This window comes from Thalassophryne amazonica, chromosome 12 (assembly GCF_902500255.1).
Source record: "Thalassophryne amazonica chromosome 12, fThaAma1.1, whole genome shotgun sequence".
NCBI lineage: Eukaryota > Metazoa > Chordata > Actinopteri > Batrachoidiformes > Batrachoididae > Thalassophryne > Thalassophryne amazonica.
The window spans coordinates 43,538,193-43,552,841 of record NC_047114.1 but is presented as its reverse complement, the minus strand read 5'-3'; the positions used below and the strand labels follow the sequence as shown (position 1 = coordinate 43,552,841).

Genomic DNA, 14,649 nt, shown 5'->3' with positions numbered 1-14,649 from the left:
TCTGGCTGGGCCACTCAAGGACATTCACAGAGTTGTCAGGTGTGTGACTTTCCAAATCATGTCCAGTCAATTGAATTTACAACAGGTGGACTCAAATCAAGCTGCAAAAACATCTCAAGGATGATCAGTGGAAACAGGATGCACCTGAGCTCAATTTTCAGCTTCATAGCAACAGCTGTGAATACTTGATTTCTTAGGGTTTTTAATACATTTGCAAAAATCCCCCCTCCCCCCCCCCCCCCCCCCCCCAAAAAAAAAACTTTTTTCACATTGTCATTATGGGGTATTGTGTGTGTAGCGTTTCGATGAAAAAAAAAATTAATTTCATCAATTCTGGAATAAGGTTACAACATAAAAAAAAATGTGGAAAAAGTGAAGTGCTGTGAATACTTTCCAGGTACACTGTACGTGGCTCTGCGACAGACTGACATCTTGTCCAGGATGTACCCTGCCTCACGCCCTGTGACAGCCAGGATATGTTAGAGATGTGATAACAATATACCACAGTTGTTGGCTTGCCCTTGTAATAATGATCTTCCGCTATGAACGTTGTCTTTGTTTTTGAGTGTCTTTGAGTTTATTCACTGAAGACTTATGTAGTCCACTAAAAACACTGGGCCCATAAGATATTATTGAAGCTGCCATGTCAACTTCAATAATTACTTAGATGGACTCTTCAAAGCAGTTTCTGATACGGTGACAGATTGTGATGCCTGGTAAAATCTGGCATGTTGCAATCAGACTGAGCTTTAGGAGTTGATTCTCTCATGGTCCATCTGCACAGCTGCAGAATCAATTATCACATTACAAGATGCTTCCTGCACTCACAACAGAATGAAAAGCAGGAATGATTAAACGGGTAATGACTGAAATGTTATTTGAATTAATCCTGGCAGGAAGATCTTGTGCTCCATCTTATTCCATGGCAAAACATTGATGGGTTCCAAAGTGATTTAACAGCGCAATCTTACAGTTAGTGTAAGCCCCTTTCACACCGATGTCGCAGACCAATCAGTCCCCCCCCCACTAAAAATCAGTCTGCCTTGTTTCATTGTTCATGCGTCATTTCGGACCACAGCAGCACATCTGAGACAGAGTCTCTTCACCCAAAGCGATTAAATGGATTAATGGGATTATTAACCATCAGATGACAAGGTAAAATCTCTTAAATCATTCTAAAGTCAGTTTTAAGCAGAAATGAGTTGATATTCTGTGATGCTTTGAATGTGCAGAGAATGCATCAGCTAGCAGCTGGTTTCGCCGCGGCACGCTGATCGCTCATCCGTTCTTTTATGATGAAATAATGCTGCATTTAATGGAAATTATTGTGGTGCAAAAGCTTCAGATATCTGTTGCTGAGATTGATGATGACTGGAGTGCAGTTTTAAGCAGAAACAAGGTGATAATCCATGAACTATGGCTAATGGCGCATGCGCAGTGAAGGTAGGGCGGACCAATTTTTTAGGGGGGACCGTTTGGTCTGTATTGTGATAGAGTTGCATTGTGCTGTGTATCTAGTACACAGGAATGGCTGCGTATATTACGCGCAGGGGGGAAACTTGGCCCGCCTTTTCTTCTTCTGCAGTTTTGAAACTTCACTGCCAGTAAAGTTCAGCAGAGTCCAGCGGGATGAATAAAATCTAGCAATGCAGCTATGAACTGATACAAAACCTAAAAGGATTTTTCGTCAGACCCGCGTAGGGTAGCGTACAATTGTGTAAGCATGGCGTACAGTAGCGCAGTGTTACAGAGACTTGCACACAGTAACGGAGTGTTGCGTAGACTTGCGTAGGGCACTGCGTCCAGTGCACTATGCTGAATGTCTGCGAAAAAATTAAACATGTTTAATTTTTTGAAGAAAATGTTTAATTTTTTGCGTCCATTTCTCAGACCCCTTTGCGTCCATCAGCGTATTACCACGGAGGGCTGGATAAGCTCGGCGTAGTCAGTACAGCGCATTACGCAACTCGGTCCCGGTGTGAAAGGGGCTCTTAAGTTTGAAAATGAGAGAGGTTGGAGCAGACTGATACCAGGATGAAAGAAAAGTGCAAAAATCCGCTGAAATGTTTATGTCAAGATACAGAAACCTTTGAAATGTGATAAATCCAGTATAACCCTATCTGAGGTCAAAGTGTTAAATTCTCACAGTTTGTAGACATGGACGATTACGCACGCATAAAAAACACTGACACACACAATAAAATACTAATGCGGTCCCTTCATAGCCTCCACTCATTTCCTGTAGTCTTGACAACAACATATACACAGCTGCATTAGCTCAAAGCCCTTTTCCCCAAATCACACAAAAAATGCCTTCAGTTCTGCTGTATGAAACATTTCCAGCTGCACAACAGAAGTGAGAGAAAGTGGACTGACTGCAACAGATAAAAGCATTTCCAGTGAAGAAAAGCCACAAAGTGAAAAACAGATTACTGTATTTTATATCAAAAGAGGCAGATGTTTGTTTTTAAGAGAGATGTGTGAATAAGATATGTGACTCACATCCTGTCACTGTGAGTGCTGCCAAGAAGGGACTGAAGAAAGATAAAAAAAAAAAAAAAAACAGGTGAGGAAAGGGACACCTCCATTAAAACAGAGGCACACTCACATCAGGGCCTGGATCACGGGCTCTCCATCATCTCCTTTAGGTCCAGGTGTTCCCTTACTACCCTAGAGGTCACAGAGCAAATGTTAAAGGTCGGCAGGTCTCGTAACAAATGATTTTGCATTGTTGGGATCGAAATGATAGTGTTCTCATAATGTAAAACACAATTCAGTAAGCTCATTTAATTTTTAAAAGTCAACTCATCTTCACAGTTGAAGGCTTCCCATAAAAAAAAAAAACAAGTTAACAGTTTAACAATAGAGGTGGGTGGATCGATCCTAATATTGATACCAACGCTGGTATTGATACTGAACAATCCTCATGTAAAAAGATCGATACTCAAGCTTTTTTTCTCTCCCGCACACACTGACTGCTGCCGCACGCAGATTCATCAAAGTCTACTCTCTGTCTGTAAGAGCAGCACTGCGCTGTGTCACACAACACGGAGCAGCGCACCGTTGTATTGTGGTTTGTCAGCCCTCTACCTCAGGAGATTTTGTTTTAAGTTGTGTTGAGTGATATTTTTTAAACAAAAATGTTGATTGTGATAATAAAGTATTTTGTTGTCACGTACAGTGTTGGCGAAATTCTATCCTAGGCCTTTTGGATCCTTTGGATCTATGAGCTTAAATATGAAAAAGTATCAGTATCAATATCGGCGATACTGGGCCTGTATTTACTTGTATCGGATCAATACAAAATTCCCGGTATCGTCCACCTCACCTATCGTCCAATTGTGACATATACACTGTATTCTCCAGAATATAAGTCATATTGGAGTGTAATACACACAGGTAAAAAAAAAGTCATATTATGCGAAAAAACACATAAGTTGCACCGGAGTATAAGTTTTTGTTTTATCTGTATGTGGAACTCAGCTTTTAACAGCATTACAATGGCAGTAAGTTTAACAATAGACAGGAACTAAGTAGCACATGGGGACACCACAGTGTGTGCTGTTACTTAAAATAAGGACTTTTAAATGCAAAAATGGGGCAGCACGGTGCATTAGTGGTTAGCACAGTTGCCTCACAGCGAGAAGGTTGTGGCTTCAATTCCTGTGGCCTTTCTGTGTGAGTTTGTAGTTCTCCCGTGTTTGCGTGGGTTTCCTCTGGGTGCTCCGCTTTCCTCCCACATCCAAAGACATGTGGGTTAGGTGGACTGGAATCTTTAAAATTGTCCGTAGGTGTGTGTGTGGGTGTGTCTGTGTTTGTTTGTCTATTTGTGGCCCTGCGACAGACTGGCGTCCTGTCCTGGGTGTACCCTGCCTCGCACTCTATGACTGCTGGGATAGGCTCCAGCCCCCTGCAACCCTTAATTGGACTAAGCGGTAGAAGATGAATGAAATGAATGAAATGCGAAAAAATAAGAAGAATGGACAAATAAATGTGTTGGACAACATATGGATGTAGTTTGGACACGGATGGAAACTTGAACATTGGGTTTTTGCAGGAAGCCCTTACTCTGTGTGTGTATCTAAAGCACTTTTGAATTCTAAACGGAAGCAAGATGGACATGTATGGATGATATTTGATTCAGATGATTTGATTCATGGATTGATATGTTAACAGCAATGCAACACTACAATAAAAACTTGAGTATATTTGATTATTGTTTAGCATGTTAATTTGGATTTTTTTGTTGCACTGTAGTAGTGAAGACTCCTGGGTAAGTCCCTATAATAATAACAACCAACTGTGATTTTTTTGGTATATAAGTTGCACCGAAGTAGTCGCAGGACCTCGCAATCTAGTTAAAAAATACCAAAACTGCAACTATACCCTGCAGACCTACAATGTATCAAAAATGAACATTTTGTGATTCATGATAATGAATCAGTGTTTGTGGAATATATCACGGTAAAATGTTAAATTTGATAGGTAACTTACCGGGCTCACGGGGTCTCCACGGGGCCAGGGTAACCCTAAAACAGATGTTCATGGTCAGAACACACATATTGTATCAAACAAATAATTTTGTAATCCAGAAATTGTGTCAATTGCTGATGGTGCTTCACATTTTCAATTATTTCTACTATTTCTTCATGCCCGAGGGATCCAGATGAGGCGATGCATCCAGTCACACCCCCCAACAATGGCCAGCAGAGGCTGGCAGAGGGAATGGCGTGGTGATGGTGGACTGGCAGAGGTTACACAGCAGTATCAAAGCTCAACTCTTGCCTGTGTTTTAGAGTGAATGTTGAAGATTTTAAGCATGTTGAAAATTTTTCTGGGACCAGGACGAACATCAGCATTGCTTGAATGATGCTGAGTTAGCGCCTACGGAGTCTGGAGGGTCTTGGCAACTGGTCATCTGTAAGCAACTTTTCACTCTCCATTGGCAAACACCAGCCTAATTGTCAGAGTGTGAATGTGGCACAAAGTATGAGAACATCAAAGCATATTTTGTCGATGAGTTTCATTAGGGATGGGCAGTCAACACCTAAAATATATACCATAATATTTCATGGTATTTTTTGGCAATAATGACATAAATAATGAGAAAATAGTCAAATGGACTGCATTTCTATAAGAAGCGCTTTACAATAATGCCTGACATTCACCCCGATGTGAACGTGCTGCTATACAAGGTACTCAGTACACACTGGGAGCAACTAGGGGACCTTGCCAAAGGGCCCTTAGTGATTTTCCGGTCAGGCTAGGATTTGAACCGAGGATCCTCTGGTCTCAAGCCCAACGCTTAACCACTAGACCATCACCTCCCCCAATAGTACCATTATATAAAATAGTAAATAACTATAAAATAAAAATAATTATATTAAATAGTACCATTCATCACATTCACACATGGGCAAAGGTCTCCACATTTCCATAAAGTATTTGTGTGAAGTGGAGATGGATGTTTCTGTTCAAAATCCTCAATGGGAACAGCCAAAAAAATAAAGAAGAAAAAAAAGCTGTGCACCTTTAAAGGACCTGACTTCCAACATGTGAACTTGAATGTGTCCACAGCACAACAACAGAGCACCCACAGAAAGGACCATGAAGAGTTAAAAATACAAAGAAAAATAGGGCTTGAGGTGGTTCGTGTGCACACAACATATAATCTGTTCCAACGGCTTGATTTTCTTTAATTTAATTTGTGCACACAAGTTAAATAATTAACTCAACTCTACTCAATTTATATTGCACTGTCACAAAGTGCTGTACATGACACATAAAATACTAAGAAATAAAAAATAATAACGATGAGACAATAAAACAAGTTTTAAAAAAACAGTAACCAGTAAATAAATGTAATTAAGAAAAAAATAAGAATAGAGTCTCATGCTTGATTAAATGCCAGGGAGTAGAAATTAGTTTTAAACTGAGTTTTAATAGTGAATAGTGGGGGGGGGCTTCTCTGATGTGGAGCAGAAGCTCATTCCAACAAGCGGGGGGCAGCTTCCACTTTGACCTCTGCACCTCCAGCAGCAGCTGATCAGCTGACCTGAGGCACCGAGCAGGAGCGTAAAGGTGGAGTAGTTCAGAGAGGTGAGGCAGGGCGAGACCATTCAGAGTTTTAAATGCAAATAAAAGACTCAAATAAATTAAGAATTAAATACATTTTTGGCAAATATGGCCAAAACATTCATTTCTCTGCATAGATGCATTTCTCTGAGCAAACAAAATATAGTCTGTACTCAATCAATGTATTTTTTTGTTATTATTCAGATTATTCCACCGGTCAACACGATTTTTCTTGCATGGAGTTTTTCAGTGGATTTTAGGTAATTTGGGGAGCTGAATCTGGTCTTTGTTTTTTCGAAATCACATCATATTTTTAGTCAATTTGAGTGAAGCTTAGGGCTAGTGGCCAACAATCACCTTAGTATTTCTTCTGTTTTTCTTGTTGCTGACAAATTACACTGTATTTGTTGTCTTTCTGATGCTTGATTCTGCTTTTTTCTTTTCTCTCTGTCTGAGGTGCAGCTTCATCCAGAGATGGGTGTGGTATCTGTTCCAGAAACCATCCTGTGCACCTGCAACATTTCCTGTATGTTCGTTTTGTGAACTGTTTTGTAATTTGTGTCTGTAGCATGGCCCAAGCAGAGGGTCATCCCTTTGAGTCTGGTCTGCTTGAGGTTTCTTCCTCAGAGGGAGTTTTTCCTTACCACTCTTGCTCTGGGAGTTAGTAAGGTTAGACCTTACTTGTGTGAAGCGCCTTGAGGCAACCTTGTTATGATTTGGCGCTAAATAAATAAATGAAAAATGAAAATGAAATGTTTTTGAGATATGAAAACAATATTTCTTGTATGAAGCATCGAAGTAAAAGCTGCAGTGTCTCACACCTCTTCAGTGCCATAAACAATATCAGAATCGAATTTATTGCCAAATAAGTTCTCACATACGAGAAATTTGATCTGGTGCCATTGGTGCATAAATAATAAAAGAAAATGATTCTGTAAGAAGTAAAGGAGTCAAATAGACAAATGGGCAAAACTAGGTTTACTTTCAGATATAGTGGAATGGTGGAATGGGGCTGTGCAGGCCTGCAGACAACAGTGCAGGGGTGATCAGTCTGTACTACCTGCGGACGGAAATACGGGTTTTGTTCACATTTCACAAACCTGGTTTAAAAACTATGCGCTTGAAGCTGCTTTTGTGCATGATTAGTGGCATCAAACTCATGAGTGAATGAGGAGCTTTTGCATAATCCATCAATACAGAACATGCAGATTGCAAACAAACATGATGTGATAAAGGAAATCTAAGCTCAGATTCAGATTCAGAGGAGGATTCTGAGAGGAGTGGGCACCAACACATTATGAAGTGGTTCTGCAACACCCTTCTTCCTTATGTTGACGTGTTTATGACACGGCAGTACAATCATGTACCGCCTTCTTTCTGCATGAGTTGCCCACATCCAGTGCATATGAAAACATGTCTTCAACTATAACGTTTGTATTGCGGCTCTCAAATTCCAACCGTGGAGAGAATGTCTACCTGTACATCGATAATGATACAATATGGCCCATCCTTATGCGTCATATTCACATATTCTTCATTTAAATCTATTTCTTTTAGGTTTATTTTCTGTCATCCATTTTCACATCAGGTGACGCCCTGTTGGCTGGGAAACGACGTACCTGGAAACCGGGACATCCTGCTGTTCCATTTCCCTGAACACCGTCTTCTCCCTGAAATAAAGAAAGAAGGCCTGACGTGCACTTACAGTACTGTATGCAAACATTGCAACACATGATTAATGGTGCACATCTGTTTCTCACCCTTGGCCCCATCTGGCCTCTGTCTCCTGAAGCGCCTCTGGTTCCTTTTTGTCCTTTGGGTCCCTATGAGAGGAAAGCAGAGATGAGAAACATAGGAAATCTGGCATGAAGTTGTTTGTGGAAACACAACATGCTCTCATGTTCTCAGGTGTGTGATCATACATTACATAAGAGTGTGTAAAAGTAAAATCTCGAAATAGTCATGCATGCATACATAGCCAAATGGCTTCTATTTGTTCAAATATCTGCAGTTTCTTGCAGTTTGATGATGCAAATAGTGTGCTAACAGGTGCACAAATGTTTCAAAGTTCTCACAATAAGGACTGATAGTTCTGACAGACAGTTTTACGACTGCAGTTTCATAGGCGAAGTTGCAGAGTTTTAAGTCTTTTTTGGAGGTAAGTCAGTGGAATTTTACTGCCACGTTCACTGTGCCTATTTTTTTTTAAGGCATTGAAATGTTGTTGGCTATTCAAGAATTTGGGGGCAAGTGTGTGCGCATGTGTGCCTTCCATTGGACTCACCTCAGGTCCAGAGGGTCCTTCATCTCCTCTGTAGCCAGCAGGGCCGGGTTTGCCAGGCTCACCCTGTAGAACAATAGAAGCATTAAAACCTCTAATGAGACACTGTTAAAAGACCTACAACAAAACTGTTCAGTATAAAGTGTGAGTACTCTGTTTTATTTAAACAGTGCTAATCCTACAAAACTAATAAATGGGTGTCTCACACAGTGCTACAATGCATCCGGAAAGTATTCACAGCGCTTCACTTTTTCCACATTTTGTTACGTTACAGCCTTATTCCAAAATGGATGAAATTCACTTTTCTCCTCAAACTTCTACACACAATACCCCATAATGACAATGTGAAAAAAGTTTTTTTTTTTTTTTTAGATTTTTGCAAATATATTAATAATAATAAAAATAAAAATAACTAAACTAGGAAATCACATGTACATAAGTATTCACAGCCTTTGCCATTAAGCACAAAATTTAGCTCAGGTGCATCCTGTTTCCACTGGTCATCCTTGAGATGTTTCTACAGCTTAACTGGAGTCCACCTGGGGTAAATCCAACTGATTGGACATGATCTGGAAAGACATATAGGGTCCTACAGTTGACAATGCATGTCAGAGCACAAACCAAGCATGAAGTCAAAGGAATTGTCTGTAGACCTCAGAGACAGGATTATCTTAAGGCACAAATCTGGAGAAGGGTACAGAAACATTTCTGCTGCTTTGAATGAGCACAGTGGCCTCCAACATCTGGAAATGGCTGCCCGTCTAAACTGAGCGATTGGGGGAGAAGGGCCTTAAGTCAGGAACCAAGAACCCAATGGTCACTCTGTCAGAGCTCCAGCATTCCTCTGTGGATAGAGGAGAACCTTCCAGAAGGGCAAACATTTCTGCAGCAATCCACCAATCAGGCCTGTATGGTAGAGTGGCCAGACGGACGTCACTCCTTAATAAAAGGCACATGGTAGCCCACCTGGGGTTTGGCAAAAGGCACCTGAAGGACTCTCAGACCATGAAAAAGCAAATTCTCTAGTCTATGAGACAAAGATTGAACTTTTTGGCGTGAATGCCAGGTGTCATGTTTGAAGGAAACCAGGCACCATCCCTACAGTGAAGCATGGCGGTGGCAGCATCATGCTGTGGGGATGTTTTTCAGCAGGAACTGGAAGACTAGTCAGGATTGAGAGAAAGATGAATGCAGCAATGTACAGAGACACCCTGGATGAAAACTTGCTCCAGAGTGCTCTTGACCTCAGACTGGGGCGAAGGTTCATCTTTCAGCAGAACACTGACCCTAAGCACACAGCCAAGATTTCAAAGGAGTGGCTTCAGGACAACTCTGTGAATGTCCTTGAGTGACCCAGCCAGAGCCCAGAGATGAATCTAATTGAACATCTCTGGAGAGATCTGAAAATGTCTGTGCACCGACGCTCCCCATCCAACCTGATGGAGTTTGAGAGGTGCTGCAAAGAGGAATGGGCAAAACTGCCCAAAGATAGGTCCACCAACCTTGTGGCATCATATTGAAGAAGACTTGAGGCTGTAGTTGGTGCCAAAGGTGCATCAGCAAAGTACTGAGCAAAGGCTATGATACTTATTATGTACATGTGATTTCTTAGGTTTTTTATTTTGATAAATTTGCAAATAAATAAATATATATATATATATATATATATATATATATATATATATATAAGTTTAAGTTTTTTTTTTTTTTTTTAATAAGGTTGCTACAGTAGATCCAGTACAGATCAGCATCACAATTTATCACAGGTTTTACACCAGATGCCCATCCTGATGGAACTCCAGTTCTCCCCGGAGAAACACACACAACCCCTGGTCTTCTGAAGTGGTCTTCCAGCCAAGTACTAATCAGGACCTGTTCTACGTGGCTTCAGAGATTTGACGAAATCAGGCATACACAAAGCAGATGAGCTACAAAATATCTCTGTGTACACAAATGTAAAACAGCATATGCTTATTAGGATTAAACTGTATTTTATGAAGTACTGGTGTGGGATAACAGCCAGTCTGATCTGAGTAAGCCTGATCCCATCAGATCTCAGAAGCTGAGTAGAGTGGGTCCTGGTTAGTGCTTGAATGGGAGATGTTTTTGGCGCTTCTCCACTTAAAATTGCAGTTGCGTCAGGAAGGGCATCTGGCGTAAAGCTTATGCGAAATCCCACTGCGGACCTGTGCTTGATAACAGCTGTGTGTGCAGAATGTCCACTGCACCTCAAAAGCTGTGCCCTTGAAGTGTATTTGCTGGCTTTTAACAAAGTTTAAACAGAGAGATAATGGACTCAGGAGGTCCAAACCACCGCCACAGTCATAAGGACAATAACCTGAAGTGATAAAGGGACCAAATGTGGAGGATCCAGTCCAAAGTTTTAAAGCCTCTTCTACTGAGCACCATATGTCACATTTCTGATCTTTTCATGTCTTAAACCCGGAGGAATTCACATGTCAAAAACCTAACTTGACCTGAAGCTATCCTGAAAAAGAGAACAATAAAATCCAAACGTGGCCAAACTGACCAGATCTAAAAATGATCATAGTGAGATAACCTGCATCATACAACACAACAAACAAAACTGAAATACATCAGAGGGACACACACATAACAAGTGTTATGAGAGCATATTTTATTCCATGCTATTAGAAATAATTTTCTGACTGATATAAGCTTTACATGTGCAGATATCCCGAGAATGTGTTATTTTGGACCTTATTTTTGATAACTTTGATCTAACATTTAATCATCGGGATACACTCAACCAAGAAATATTCCTTGCAAGACTGGTGTAATTCAGATCACAGCCTGTGATTCTCACATGTTAACATAAAACAAATGCAATAACAACATCTATAAATGCAGAGAATATATTCATGAGAGTTTTAGGCACAATATAAAAATAGTTTTATGTTGCGATGTTAATGGTGTTGTCTGTGTGCAGTGGTTAAAGTGCAGCGTGATCAGAGCGTCTCAATGCAGTTCTCAATGTTACTGAGATCTTGCAGCACGGCGACCTCTCCGAGGTTTTGCGGGATTTGAAACCTGAAAAGCCTTAATTTCCAATTTCAGGGACCCATAAGTCCTTGTGCGCATGGCAAAGTTCTGTTCTCAGCCTGCTTTCACTTAGCTGTGGACAGATTCATGAAAATCGGTCATCACAAAACTGTTCAAAGCTTGTGATGAAACTGCTTTGTTTACAGTAGAATGTGCAAGTTGGACTTAATTTCAAAAGAGGAATTTCGGAGGAAGATTTTTACATTCCAATGATTATTTCAGTTACCTGCACCTGTTGAAATTTCCAACCCTGTCTCATGGCAGTTCATGGGACTAGGTTACGAAAAGTACTTTAATTTATGTGTTTGTGATGGGTGTACAAAAATGGGGCATTTTTCGTAACGGGGGCACAAATTCATTTTGTGACGGGGCACAAAATGTGGGGTGAAGGGGGGGCTGTGGGGGTCATGGTTAATGTTTGGGAACGGTACACACTCACGCTATGGTTATGGTTAGAGTTAGGAGAGGGGGAAGATTATAAATTGCAAAATAAAAAAAAAAGGACATGAAAAGCACACAAAAAGCAAACAAACAAAAAAGTGAGACCGGGCTGGAAATTTAACATATTTTCAAGCAAACTGTCTGTGCCAGTCCATCATATATAACAAGGGATGCAACAGACACAACTTGCAATGTGCATGGTCTCCAATCATAGTCACAGAAGCCTATAATTTATTCAGAATAGTCTGGTTGCCTCACTCATGTCCTTTTTGGCTACTTCAGACAGATTTACCATAAAGTACCATGCTTATTGATTAATATAAACAAAGTTCATGGCCTGTTCAGTTATGTAGACATGTTCCTCTATCTGTCTCCTGACTTGTCTGATGAACACTGTAATAGTGATGATATTTATGAATCATAATCCTTAAATTTAGTTTGTCCAATGACTTATGGGGTCTGAAAATGGAGGGACTATGTACCATTATGGTGTTAATTCCTAAATGGTACATGGTACTCCTTGAATGAAAGCTAAAAGTGTACAATACAAGAACATTTTGATTATTTGATTTAAACTCCACTGTTTATGTGCACAGAAGCCAAACTAGTAAACTGTCCAAATACCTGTGGCCCTAAATGTAATAGAATGTGAACCTAAAGTTCTACCTCTGATGTGTGTGATGTTGGCTTAATGTGTCAGTTATTCCAGGATTTTTCTAATGTTCAGTTTCTTACTGTTCATTCAGTTCAGATGAGGGAAAAGAGGTGCAGCACAAAAGAGCCACTGAGAGTTCTGACATCACGGAAGTTACCACAACTAACGCATGCAAGCCATTATTATTATTACTGCACTGCCCAGTGCCTTATTAAGAAAGCCATACTGAGGCTTTGGCTCAAGCAGACGGAGAGAAGAACTGAGTCAGAGGGGAAAGAGTGAGTGTGGATGTTCTCAGGAGAAGCAAGAACTGAAAGAGGAATGGGGGAGCAGGGGAGGGGACGGCTGCTGGAGGAGTGGGTAGCAATCTAGGACAAGAGCCAACCTCGCCTCTGTTTGAAACGCCGTCCATTTTACGCCCCCTCAATATGAAATACGATGCACATGCACACGTGCTTCTTGCTTGCATGAACGTGCACACAACTGCACAAGTTACAACTCCAACTGGAAAAAAAGGGATGCTGCCAGGGAGAAAAGCAGGCGGTTAATACTTGAGGGAGGAGGGCATCGTGCCATCTCCTGAAACACTCAAAAACTGGAGAAAGTACAGTGTGTGTGTGTGTGTGTGTGTGTGTGTGTGTGTGTGTGTATATATATCTCTCACTGGGTCTCCACTCAGCCCATCTGGGCCCTCCCTCCCGGCCTCTCCACGGGGTCCTGGGTCTCCCTGAATAGGAAAATTACAAATAAATACAATACCTACACTGTAAAAACTGATATCTAAGAAAGTTAAAAAAAAAGACTTGTTCAAAGAAAATTTGACTGAAATGTTGTCTAAACAGAAAAATAATCTTGTCAAGCATTTTTTTTACAAGAAAAAATGTCTTATTTTGGGAAAATATATCTCACACAAGTTTTTCCAGCTAATATCAAGCTGTTTTTAACAGTAACAAGGAAAAACAATGGAGTTCAAAGATTCAGAAGAGGCCGGCATGAGGACTTTATGCGGACATTCCACTGTTTAAGGACATTTTGTAATGAAAGACGTGCGCGCAAATTCAGATTTGCCGAGTCGTTTCTGTGACGACTCGGCAAATCTGTGTGCGCCGCGACAGGAAAAACACCACCGTGTTGAAAACCATTTGTAAAATTCAGGCGGCTTTTGATGGCTTTCAACAAGTGAGTAACTGAGAAATTGTTTAACAGTTGGGCATGTTCCAACTTGTCCGTTAAGGTTTCCAACGGAGGTGTTTTTCCTGTCGCGACCCCCCGCGGTCGGGTCCGGCCCAACATGCGACTCTGCCGCACGTTCTTTCATTACAAAATGTCCGTTAACAATGGAATGTCCGAATAAACTCCTCATGTCGACTTCTTTTGAAAGTTCTCTGTTCTCTGACGACTTCCTGGGTCAACAGAGCCTGAAATGTGGAGGTTTTCAACTTGAAACGGTGAGACGTTGCCACCTTGAAGCGCAGATTGCCATCAGGCGCCGTGGGCTGTCCTTACGGCGACACTACCAGACCAAAATCTCTCATCGGCCGTTAAAATTTTTACCGAAAACCAGCTGAATTTATCGAATGGTGTCCACTCAGTTGTGCCTTACAGTTTTGAAAAAAATTTGATCAAACAAAGCAGCAGTCTCTGAGCCATTCCTAAACAATGAAAAAATCGACGAGAGGGTGGGCGACTCCTCACTCAAAGACTGCCCACAGACGAATGACGTAACCGACAGGCCTGAAAAAACTCTTGCATGCCCACGAGGGTTCAAGCATGTCTGATGTAATCACACATGATTCAAATCCATATGGTTTTTGAAAAAAATAATAAGGTCGGATACTTTTCTAATAGACCTCGTATTTTGGATTATTTTGCTTATTTTGAGAATTATTATTTTGAGAATACAATCTAAAATGCATTCTGCACAATAACAATAGACAAGAGAGGCTCTCAGAGCCCATCTAAAAAAAAAACATGTCAGAACAGAGTGCTGGAAAAAATCAGTGCAGCTATAATAAAAAAAAAACAAAAAAAACAGAAAAAAGAAGCCTTTTGAAAGAAGGGTGTTGATTTAGGACAAACCCTTGTCCTTGCATGTGTAATGTACAATCAGAGAAATTTCAACAATATTACTACG

At 40.8% G+C, this 14,649-nt stretch overlaps 1 protein-coding gene across 1 annotated transcript in view; it reads right to left on the bottom strand.

The window, feature by feature from the left end:
* The window catches only part of col6a1 (collagen, type VI, alpha 1), a 102,639-nt gene that overhangs the window by 50,452 nt on the left and 37,538 nt on the right, over window positions 1-14,649 (bottom strand). The window contains exons 20-24 of the mRNA XM_034182703.1: window positions 13,180-13,242; window positions 8,360-8,422; window positions 7,836-7,898; window positions 7,695-7,745; window positions 2,626-2,661 (exon numbers count right to left, since the gene is read on the bottom strand). Of these exons, the coding sequence (XP_034038594.1) occupies window positions 2,626-2,661; window positions 7,695-7,745; window positions 7,836-7,898; window positions 8,360-8,422; window positions 13,180-13,242 (276 nt within the window). The remainder of the gene's footprint in view (window positions 1-2,625; window positions 2,662-7,694; window positions 7,746-7,835; window positions 7,899-8,359; window positions 8,423-13,179; window positions 13,243-14,649) is intronic.